The 12,026-nt window shown below is 52.8% G+C and overlaps 1 protein-coding gene across 3 annotated transcripts in view; it reads right to left on the reverse strand.

Moving 5' to 3' along the window:
* The window catches only part of PPP5C (protein phosphatase 5 catalytic subunit), a 43,199-nt gene that overhangs the window by 9,551 nt on the left and 21,622 nt on the right, over window positions 1-12,026 (reverse strand). For 2 of the 3 annotated variants that reach the window (XM_038381548.2, XM_038381549.2), the window contains 6 exons: window positions 11,449-11,570; window positions 10,960-11,025; window positions 8,209-8,307; window positions 6,171-6,276; window positions 3,908-4,050; window positions 3,466-3,553 (listed from right to left, as the gene is read on the reverse strand). In XM_038381548.2, coding sequence (XP_038237476.1) covers window positions 3,466-3,553; window positions 3,908-4,050; window positions 6,171-6,276; window positions 8,209-8,307; window positions 10,960-11,025; window positions 11,449-11,570 — 624 coding nt within the window. The remainder of the gene's footprint in view (window positions 1-3,465; window positions 3,554-3,907; window positions 4,051-6,170; window positions 6,277-8,208; window positions 8,308-10,959; window positions 11,026-11,448; window positions 11,571-12,026) is intronic. The other variant, XM_038381550.2, reaches the window with a different exon arrangement.

Consider the following 12,026-nt stretch of genomic DNA (forward strand, 5'->3'; position numbering starts at 1 on the left):
CCCTATAAGCTGATCGACAATATCCTCAGCCATTTCTTCACTTCTACAGCACATGGTGTCACTTCATCAGGGCACTTTCTTGTGTGTATCGGCTACATTTTTTTTTTTAATCAAGCACGTTTTCTGCAGGTGCCACAGCAGCAGGCAGAATCAGATTTCCTGCAATTGTCTACATCTTCTTTGATTTTGCTACAAGAAGGGAGACCGCAGATGAAGCTTTGAGTTCATCTGTAGAAGCAGTTGAAGCTTTTTTCATTTTAGGCTGGTAAGTCAGGACCTCAGAAAGATTGCTTTGAAAAAATTCTACTGGCTTACCCGCACGCACAGGGTATATCTTCAAATGTCATTGCAAATGCACTGGCCTCATGCTGTTATTTGATAGTTTCTCCGCAAAGGAAACCCAAAGCTTGAAGTGGATCGTTCTGTGTAGATGTGCATCCAAAAGCAATATGCTCCTCGCAGATCTGACGATGGGGCTTTTCCAGTCATTTTCAATTTCCTGCCATTTTCACCATCGCCACTTCCAGCTCTTTGTTTTAAAAAAATCGATCCCCTTTTACATCTGAATGCCTCAGTGATATAGAACGCATATCTAACACAGGGTATATATGCACGCTATGTCACCGCATAATAGTATAAAGAGCAGTATAAACAAATCATTGTTTGTATGAAATTTTAGTTTGCACTGACTTTGCTAGTGCTTTTTATGTAGCCTCTTGGAAAACTAGGCAAATATCTACAGGAGTTGACGTAACCCCTGGAAGACCCCTACATACCCCCAGGGGTACATGTAGCCCTGGTTGAGAACCACTGCTCTGCATCCTAGTGAAGAGGAGAGGGTAGAAGTTGGTAAAGTACAGATAAGAGAAACAATCAAACAATCAAATGAAAGAGAGTCCCATTCAATTAATCAGAAGAAGGCAGACAATTATATACTGACAAATTGTATAAGTAATTGCATATACCTGTGCTAGAAGTCTAAACACTAAGATTGGAGAACTAGAGTGCCTGGTATTAAATGAGGATATTGCTATAATAGGCATCACAGAAACTTGGTGGAACAATGATAACCAATGGGACACAGGCATAGCAGGGTACAAAATACATAGGAATGACCAAGTAAGTCGCGCTGGTGGGTGGTTTCCCAATGAAGAACAGAAGATTTCCCAAGTCACTTCACCTCTCCTGGTACATAAGAATGGCCATAGTGGGTCAGACCAATGTTCCATTCAGCCCAGTGTCCTGTCTTCTGACAGTGGCTGATGCCAGATGCTTCGGGGGTGTACGAAGAACAGGGTAGCTGGAGTGATGCACCCGTCTATCCCCTCCCACCCTCCAACAGCTGGCAGTCAGAGGTTTAGGGTTTTGTTCCTGACCATCTTGGCAGAGAGAAAGTAGGGCCCAGTGGTTAGAGTACTAACTCAGTACTTGGGCTACTTGGCCAATTCATTGTCTGCCACAGACTGGTCTACGTACCTTATCACCATCTGTAAAACCAGATTACAGCACTGCCCTGCCTCTCTGGAGGGTTATGAGGATAAATATGGTAAATATTGTGGGGTGATGAGGGCCAGACAAAAACCTGAATGAGGCAAAGTGACTCCCTGGTACTTCGGATCACAGAGAGTTGTAGTGTTTTAGAGACACGGCCTCAATGCTCAGGCTTTTCAGGCGGTGAAACTACAGGAGGGAGAAGGATCCAAGTGGGCCCCCAAGCGCGCTTTTAAAGTGTGAGGCCACTGGAAGGAAAAGTTAACAAAAAGAAACAAAGCTTTGGGGGGCAGGGGGAAGAGGAGTAAGCAGTGGCATGGGATACCAGGCACAGGGAGCATGTTCTAAGCACACCCAGCCACTGGGGGATATAGGGTGACCAGATGTCCCGATTTTATAGGGACAGTCTCGATATTTGGGGGCACCAATTACCCCCCATCCCCTGTCCCGATTTTTCACATTTGCCATCTGGTCACCCTAGGGGGATACAAACAGTTAAGGATCTGTCACTCAGCACGGAAAGCCACCAACTCAGGGGGGGAAGCGACTGTGTAACGTGCACTGGAACAGTGGAGCTAATTGAAACAGCTGGTGGAACTGTTACCAGAGCTGGATTTGAGCCAGGACACCCCCGGTTACATAGGCCAGTCTGGGAAAAGCAGGCAGTAACCGGCTTGTTTGGTCCTTCAAACAGCATTTCCTGCAGTACGGCACCCCCTAGAATGCTGGTCCTGTATTGACTCAGGGCAGCTACCTACCAGCCCCACTTCCTGCAGCCCGGCCCCCCTAGGGCACTGCTCCCATATTGATTTACAGGGGCAGCTATCTAACGCACAGCCCCACTTCCTGCAGCACGGCGCCCCCTAGGGCACTGCTCCTGTATTGACTTACAGGGAAGGTTACCTACCACCAGCCCCCCTTCCTGCAGCCCAGCAGGGTTCCCTTTCCCTGGTCTCCCATCCAAGCACTGGCATGTCCTGGCTCTCCTCAGCTGGGGGTGGGGTGAAATCATATTGCAGCATGTGGCATAAATCATGCATGCATCACAACCACCGTGGCCTGGAGGCAGCCACAGGTGACTTTACCGTAGCTGGTGGGTTGACAGCAGCGATTGGTTTGGCCCACTGCGTGACTACAGAGCTGAATATTAACTCACTCCAGTTTCCAAAGGAAAACGCTCCACTCTGCAAGCCAAGCAGTCCCTTTGTGGAAATGAGCAATGGAAAGGCCGCATCATAGATGACCGCTTTCCTTTCAGGGCAGAGTCATTCCCTAGCCTGCATTTTCATATATGTTATTTAGCCTTGTTTCAAAGACCCCAGCTGCCAGGTTTCCCTCAGCTCCCTTGGAAGGGGGCCAGGTTATCTGGCCAAAACTTAATTCCTTTACATTCCTCAATATTCCTCAGTCCTGCCTCTTTAAACAGCATGTGTTACTTCCTCCAGATTTACATCCTTCGACTGGCTTCGAGGTAACTGATCCAGGGGATCCCTCAGTGGTTTCCACACCATGCTGTAGCACCTGACACCAGCACGCCGTTGATATGCCCGAAATTCTTGAAGCCCGGTCCCATGGAGCGTAAAACGTAGCAAGGGAGGAGAATCTGGTGTGAGCAGGCCGAGCTGGGGACAGGGGTATGGTCATGCCCAGCCCCAGAGCGTTATGCGGGCCAGCTCCCCGCTGATGTAAACCAGCACAGAGCCATTGTAGTCACTGGGGCGACACAGATTAGCATCAGCGGAGGTGCCCAGAGAATACAGGAATGGGTGCTTCACAAAAGCAGGCAGCTGCCGATGACTCCACTGTACAGTGCAATCCAAGGAAACCAAAAGGGGTCTCCCTGTCTTTCTCCATGGGCCAGGATCGGTGCACCCAGGGGACCGTCCCATCCCATCAGTGCAACCCCTTGCAGTGGGAAAGGCCCGGCCAGAGACAACACCCCACCCCACGCAGGGCACGCCTTCCTGTCCTGACCTGAATCCGGAGGCTGCCGATTCCTCTCAATCTTCCGGATGTCGTCCAACGTGACCCCGTCTTCACTGAAGAGCCCACCGTGCATTATCTGGCAGGAGCACAGCACAGGTCACGGTTGGGGAGAGGGCGCTCGGATAGGTCAGGCCCTGGCAAAGAGCTGGCCTTAGGCTTCCGCCGCCCCCCCCATGGGAGGGGGGGCAGGAACAGCTGGGAAGGGGAGTACACGGCAAGGGGACATGTTGGAACCCTGATCTGACTGGGGTTTGACACACACAGTGTCCTCCCAGACCAGCTCTGAGGGAGGAAACGGTCCGGCTAGAGGTAGATCCAAGCCATGGAGATGCCAAGGATTACACACCGGGCCTTGGGCTACTCTCCATGCCCACTGCCGGTCCGGATGCGTTCTCCCCCGCCACCCCACAGTGCTGCATTCTGCTCTCACCAATACTTTGCCATTGATGCATTGCGCCAGGGGCAGCCACTCAAAGACCTCGCTGAAAAGCGCAAACATCTGGGCTGTGTATTTGGCTTTCACCTCCCCCTCGAACCCGTAGATCTGGTTCATGTTGTCCGTCTCGTGATTCCCTGGGGGCCAAAGAGGTGGGGGGAAAAAACATCAACCAACCAACGGGGGTCCAGCTGGAGAGAGGAGAGCTGCCCGGCTCTGGCCAACAGACGGCCAAGACTGGCTGTCGCCCCTTCCCCAGGGCAGAGGGAGGGATGGGGTCTGAGCAATTCACTGCAGCACGGAGCCACCAGAACAGTAGCGAAAGGTTTACTGCATTAATAAAGGTCTGCTCCCCAAGGAAGCCTGCTCCCCAAGGAAGACCCCGGTCACTGGGCTGATTTGACAGCCAGCATTAACAAGGGGGATGGGCGGAGTTTAACTGCTTTAGAGATTCACCGATTCCAAAGCCAGAAGAGAGCATCTAGTCTGACTCCTGAATAGCACAGGCCAGAGAACTGCCCCCAAACAATTCCTAAGGCAGATCTAGGACAGCTTAGCCATTTCATCTGGGCCCACTGGCTGGACAACCCTTTGGGTTAGCATTGTCCACACAGAGCAGGACAGGGCGGGGGTCACCTCATTAACCCTGAGCTACCTGGCTCCTTCATGCATTTCTGAGCAAAATTCAAGCAGTGGCTTTTAACTTAAAGTTAAACCTGGCCTCCCTAACTCTGGTATCTGAGCATCTCCTAATCCTTAATGCTTTTATCCTCCCAGCTCTGCGGTGAGGCAAGGCAGGACTAATATCCCCATTCAAGAAATGGAGGCGCAGAAAGACTAGGGAACTTGCCCCAGGTCACACAGGGAGTCTGTTGCAGAGCTGGGACTTGAACCCAAATCTGCCAACAGCTAGGCTTGTGCCCTAACCACTGGGCCATCCTTCCTTCCTCTCTGGAGGCTCTACCGAGCCCCAACTGGCTTGTGAGCTGGGATGCTTTCCTGTGTTCATACAGTGATCAACCAGGATTGAAAAGCATGCCTGACAGGGATCAGCTCCCACACCTCCAACTGTTTAGCTGAAAGAGAAGGTGAAGGGGTAACTTGATCACAATCTGGAAGTACCCACATCGGGAACAAATATGGGATCACGGGCTCTTCAATCTGACAAAAGTCTAACAAGAGCCAATGGTTGAGAGATGAAGCGAGACAAATTCCAACCAAAAATAAGGTGCTAATTTTTAACCGTGAAGAGAATCAGCCAATTGCACCAGTTCACCAAGGGCTGTGGTGGATTCTCCATCAGTGGCCATTTTAAAATCAAGACTGATGGTTTTTCTAAGATACCGGCTCCAAGAAGAATTGCTTCGGCCAGCTCTCTGGCCCATGCTATACAGGGGGGCAGACCAGATGATCGCAGTGGGCCCCTCTGGTCTTGGAGGAAGTGATCAATGAAACAAAGCACTCTGGGACAGGCAGGCCTTAAATGTGGATCTCGCGGCTGCTGCTCAGTGGAGGGCCTCCAGGTGGGGTAATCGCTCCCCTCACAAGAGTCATCCAGAGCCTGGGCTGGTTGGCAAAGCTCAGCTTCTCAAGCATGCGGAGGGCTGTGAATGGCAGCACATTTCTCTCCTTCCTGGCAGGGAAGAGGTTAATATTGCTGCCCAGCGGGAGTGGTGATAGCTGCTATAGAGGAGCGATTGCCCTGAGCAACTTGGTTCTTTTGTGGATGGGGATGTCAATTTCGGTGGGTTTAACTCATTCCCCAGGGTGCGCAAGCAGACTCTGCGATAGGGCTGGTGAATTTTCATGCCCGTTTGGTTTGGCTGAGTTAGCTTTAGGGGAGGGATGCACCCAGGTCTTTTCAGATGCTCAGGCTAGATATAACCATAAATATCAATGGCTCGGAGACTGTGACCCACCCAGAGACCAACTGAAAAGGCGAGAGAGAGCTGGGAAAGGGGAGGAAAGGAATGAAAGCCAGAGCATCCAGGGAATTCCACATTTCCATGATGATCCCCATGATCCTCTGCAGCTGGGGAATCCCAGAGACAGCAGGTGGATTTGGAGAAGCCAGCTTTGCTATGAAGGAAAACTCCAACTCTGGGTCTCAGCTGCAGCTTGGGGAAGCACCAGGAAAACAGCCAGCGAAGGGTACAGTTTGAGGAGTTCTTGCCCCGACTTGAGTACAAAGCAGGTCTCTCCAGTGGCTTATTCCCGCTGCTCCCCGCCCCCCAAGGTGGGATGGGACTGTACTTACCACGGAGTAAGTGGAAATGATCCGGATACAGCAGCTTAAAACCGAACAGCGTTAATATCACTTCTACAGAGAAGGAGCCGCGGTCAACGAAATCCCCGTTAAATATCTGCCGAAGGGGCTGCGCTCAGGAAAAAGGGCCCAGGTGTCCCTCTGGGATGAAAAACACTGTGATCCATCTTAGGTACTTCTATGGCCCCCCGACACCACCACAGTACTGGAATAAGCAACCCTGGGATTTGCCATTTTACAGAACCAAAGCACAGAGAGGCTAATGGATTGGCTCAAGATCACACAGGGACTTGAACCCTGGTCTCCAAGCCCTAGGCTGGCAGCCCTAGCCATCGGGCCAACCTTCCTTCCCTCCCTTTCAGCACCTTTCCTCTCCCCAATGCCGCTTTTCTGGAGCCTCTTTCCCAGTCCCACCCAAAGGCCTGACAGATGGAGTGTGACCCCCCTCCCCCCGGCAAGCATCTTAGAGACACCCCTAGGACACCCCAGCTCCAGTGTTCCCTCTAATTTTTCCCACGCATGTGAGGAATGAATTTTGTTATGTGCACCAATATGGAGGTGATGTGTCACACATCACCTCCAAACTGGTGTACATAACAAAATTCATGTGGAAGGGGTGGGGCCGAGGGGTTTGGCGTGTGGGAGGGGGCTCGGGCAGAGGGCTGGGGCGCTGAGGACTCCAGCAGGGGATGAGGGCTCTGGGGTGGGACCAGGGATGAGGGTTTGGGGTGCAGGCTCCCCCGGGGCTACAGCGGGGAGAGAGGACTCCCCCCAGCAACACCTGGGCTGCGGGGGGAGAGGCGCTTCTCCCCTGGCCGCGGCAGGTTCAGGGTGGGGTTGGGTTGGGGTCAGTGGAAGGCTCCTCTCCCCACAGCCACAGCAGATCTGGGGCCGGGGCTGGGTTGAGGCACCTCTCCCCCAGCCATGGCAGGTCCGGGGCTGGACTGGGGCCAGCGGGGAGAGGTGCCTCTCCCCCCGCTGCAGGGCTGGGGCAGAGGCATCTCTCCCCACCGCAGCCCTGAGCGCCTGCATGGCACTTAACAGGCTGCTGAGCAGCTGGGCAGCTTAGAGAGAATTTAGCTCAGCACCACCAAGATGTAGCTTTAACTCATTCCCCAAGCCCTCCGACTCAGGACTCATGCTCTGTTGTCAGGCTCAACAAAGCACGGCAGCCAGGAACAGGTCACTAGGGAAGTATAATCTCTATGCCGGGGCTGGCAAACTTTTTGGCCTGAGGGCTGCATCGGGTTACAGAAATTGTATGGAGGGCCAGTTAGGGGGGACTGTGCCTCCCCAAACAGCCAGGCATGGCCCAGCCCCCGGCCCCTATCCCCCCCCGCTTCTCGCCCGCTGACTGTCCCCCCGGGGACTCCTGCCCCATCCAAACCCCTCTGTTCCCTGTTGGCCCCCCCCGGACCCTTGCCCCCATTCAACCCCCCTGTTCCCCGCCCTCTGAGCGCCCCAACCCCTATCCATACTCCTGCCCCCTGACCACCACCCCAAACTCCCCTGCCCTCTATTCAACCCCCGCTGCTCCCTGTCCCCTTACCGTGCTGCCTGGAGCACTGCCACGCCACCCATCTGGAGCCAGCCACGCCACCAAGCAGCACAGAGCACCAGGTCAGGCCAGGCACTGCAGATGCACTGCCCCAGGAGCTTGCAACCCCACTGCCCAGAGCATTGCGCCAGCGGCGCAGTGAGCTGAGGCTGCTGGGGAAGGGGGAACAGCAGGGGAGGGGCCAGGGGCTAGCCTCCCGGGCCATGAGCTCAGGGGCCGGACAGGAGGGTCCTGCGGGCCGGATGTGCCCCGTGGACCGTAGTTTGCCCACTTCTGCTCTATGCCGAGATCTCAGTGGCAGTCAAGACCATTTCCCGCACAGTAAAAATGGGGAAACCAAGGCATGGGGAGGGGAAACGATACCTCCCAGCGCTGGAACAGAACCCAGGTCTGTCTCCTAGCTCTGTCACCTCCTGTTCCTAGAGAGCACACATCACATGCTAGATCAAAGGGGGAACCAGCCAAGGATACATATGGGTTCGTTTCAGACGGCAGCCCATTCAGTTCAAATATATTCAGCAAGTCGTAATACTGTCCATGGGTGTCTCCGCACACGGTGACCTTCTCTGTCTGGAAGAAGAGAGGCCGAGAGAGGAGAAGAGGAAAAGGAGAAGGAGACAGAAGAAAAGTAAAACCCGAGCCAGACAGAGCACCTCTTCCCCTGCAGGATCCCAAAGCACTTTCCAAGAGTGGCTTCAGCCCACTGCGGATACACAGCCACCTCTGAGGTGGGACGCGGCAGCTGTTTATACTGGGATCCCTCACCCAGCACAGAAACTCAGCCACGTCTGGGGTGGAGCGTGGCAGTTGTTCATACAGTGATCGCTTCCCCAAACACCTCTGGAGGGGGCATGCCAGGTGTTTAAACAGGGATTGCTCACTGGTCTAATAATTGGGCCTACACATTTACCCTAATTGCAAGCTCAACTTTAAAAAGTGAGTATACTTTTAATAACCTATAACAATGACTGCTGATGGGAAAACGTGCCAAAGGGAGACAAAAGGACTGAATTGGTCTAAACCAAAATGCCTATTGATATAATTCAACAATTGTGTTAAGATCGTGCCTGGTAAACAAGTGTGGGACTGGAAATCAACAAACCAAAATTGGTGTGTCAGAAAACAGGCTGAATTGGTGGATAAAATGATGAGATGGACTATCCCACCCATTACACCCTTCCAGGGTCCTCCAAAACAGACTTCGGGGGAGGAGAAAGCTGGCAGCCATGGGAACAATTTACCAAGGGTCGTAGTGGACTTTCCATCACCAAGTTTTAAATCCAGAGTGGCTGGTTTCTCAAAGGATCTGCTCGAGGAATGACTGTGGGGAAGTTCACTGGCGTGGGTTATGCAAGAGGTTGGACTAGATGATCAAAATGGTCCCTTCTGGCCTTGGAATCTATGAAACCGTGAGGCTGGCTGACTCAGACACATGCTTCACCATCATGGCTGCTACACCCACCATCTCCTGGGTCCCTGGAATGTCTTCATCCCAATCCTGAGACATACCCTGACCAGACCAGACCAGATGGAGGGAGCCAGATGATATCGTCACCTCCAGCAGCTCCAGCTAAATTCTGAATACTACCTGGGACATAAGACTTTGTCTTCTTCCTCCAGTGTGCCCTTCTCCTTCCCTACCTTATTTCTTCTCTTTCCTGTCTCTCTCCATTTTCCTTCGGTCTAATAAGAGTCTGGCTTAGCCGGCCAACACTGTTGTAAGCCTGGGACCAGAAGGAGACAGCCCAGAGCAAGGCCCTAAACAGCCCGATGCTGGTACAAGTTTGCCAGGTCTCAGAGAGGTTGATCAGACTGGGGGCTGGGCCTGAGTTTTTCCAGCCGTGAGGCTGCAAGTAAAAGTCAACCACAGACAGAAGCTGCCTTTTCTGTCTTTCCTCTTGTGGCTGTTTGTCTGGTCTCCTCTCATCTTCCATCTTAACAGCAGCCGCTCAAGCGCGTCTCAACTAACTTTGTCTCTTTTCCCCCAAACTATCATCTTTAATGCCAGTCTTTTAGATGTCAGAGACATGGAGTTTCTTTCTAAAATCTGTCCAGCTAAAGGGAAAGGGAACAAGGGATGCTGTTAAAATGAAAGCCTGACTTAATATTTTACATTTCAACCTCTTTTTCCTTATTTTCTGTATCCTGAATAAAAGATTAAAATGACGTTTAACAATGCGTTTGCCATAGTGCTAAGCAGGCTGAGGTCCCCACAAGTTGTTTAACTCTATTTAATGTTGGACAGCTGCAGGGCCAGGTTAACGCTTTTGACTCGTTGGGCTCATATGCTCCATCTAAATTAATACATCAGTGGTGAAATGCAACCACCTCTGGGGTTGGACATGGCAGCTGATTAACAGGGCACAGTAACACTGCTCGCACTGAGGACACAAGGAGAATACTGGGTCCATTTTGACCAGCAGGAATTTAGGGAGACTGGATGGGTGAGGTAATATCTTTTATTGGACCACCTCATCTCTCTAATATCCTGGGACCAACACGACTACAACTACACTGAATCCAGGAATTTAGGGAGGCAGGTTGGAAGTGCATGCCTGAATCTGCCCCGGACAAAAACAATAACGACCTTAACTCTGGTGAAAAGGATCATGGGATCCCTCATCATGAGCCCGGCACATCACCATGCTGGGACAAGGAGGGAAGTATGTAACTCGAGGGGAAGACAACGGCCTATTTCAAACAACCCGGCCCCTTTGAGGGCTCTGGCTCTGGTTACAACAGCAATGGATGGATCAAAGAACAGACACGTCAGAGCCTCCCACTCGAACCCCAAAAGCCGTTGGACAGCTGCAAACGCTCTCAGATAAGGGGTGGACACCTAGTGAGGGATTCCCCCTCCCACTCCATTGCCTCATGCTGCAACAAGAGGCCATCCCAGCGGCTTAGCCAGCCAGGGGTGGATCTCCACTGGTCCAGAGCCCCATACTGATTAGCTCGGCAAGCCTCAAGTTAGGTGAGGTCAGAGGTGGGAGGAGACATGGCATGAATTGTACAGCTGCTCATAGGCAGTGCAGGCAAGCCATGATTCGAGTTATACCACAGACTGTTTTGGCCCCCAAGCAGCTGGGGTGGAGGGGAGATATGAAGCCACCAGAGCTTCTGCTCACCCAGCACTGCAGGTTTGGGATCCAAACCCGCCCCCGGTTATACAAAGAACATCCCAGGACCTACCACCCCAAGGCTGCAGAGAAGGATACTCACCTCTTTTAACGTGGTTTCTACTAGAGTGGGGAGTTTGACGAGCACCTCCTTCACCTGCACCAAGATCTGCCCAAGGGGAAAAAGGAAGAGTTAGCAAGGGCAGGACGGGGAAGGAAATGAAGGACACACCCCTATCTCCAGATGCAACAGGTCCCCGCCCTTCGCCAGCTTCTTGCTGGGCAAGTCCCTGGCCTTGCAAATAGGGGGCCCGACGCACAGGGTGGAGAGTTCAGCTCCCAGCGCCCAATGTGGCATCTCGATGACACAGAAGCACTGCAAGCTGGGACATGTAGTCTTTATGGCTCCCTCTATGTTAGAGTGACACTGGCTGCAAGCTGGCTCCATTTTACACCCTGGACTCCTTTCGACCTGCCGCAGCAGTCTTTGCCACCCACAGCCGGGAAAGAGGATGCCAGCTCCTTCCGAAGAAGGGGCAAAGGATTCCATGCATGAGCCTCCCACCCTATAGTAGGGCGGGCAGGCGATTACCTGATAGGCACATTTTCTGTGGAGTTTCTTTTGATCCTTGTACCATTGCATTAACTCCTTCATGAACGCTAGCGTCACCTTCCCGTTGTCCAGCTTGGGGCCGCTGTACTCGTCCTCGATGGCTGGCAGACACGGAGATGGGAGGAGAGCAGAAGCACTCGTTAGCAACAGGACGGCACCCAATAATCCAGAGCCCTGCGAGCACTGCCCCACCCGCCGCCGCTGCTTACACAGGCTGCCCGCTTCTACCCAGCTGCACCCTACATATCCACAGCTTCACATGAATCCTTCTCCTTCGTGCATCAGCTCCAAGTGCTTAGAGCCATGGCTTCCAAAGGCAGTGTCGTTAGGGGCCTGATCCTGCCAGAGGCAGAGTCCCCTTGATTCCCACTCCAGGGGGTGCTTGACACATCACGGGATGAAGCCCCATCGGCTCAAACAGGTCCTGGAACCAAAGACATTCATCTGACAGAGAGTCAAGCCGCTGACCAAAAAACCTCCATGAATTGTCCAGGGAAGCCCAGCAGAGGAGACTGAGCTAGGACAGGCAGAAAAGCAGATTAGGTGCATGTTTTGGG

This window comes from Dermochelys coriacea, chromosome 23, assembly GCF_009764565.3.
Source record: "Dermochelys coriacea isolate rDerCor1 chromosome 23, rDerCor1.pri.v4, whole genome shotgun sequence".
NCBI classification, from domain to species: Eukaryota; Metazoa; Chordata; order Testudines; family Dermochelyidae; genus Dermochelys; species Dermochelys coriacea.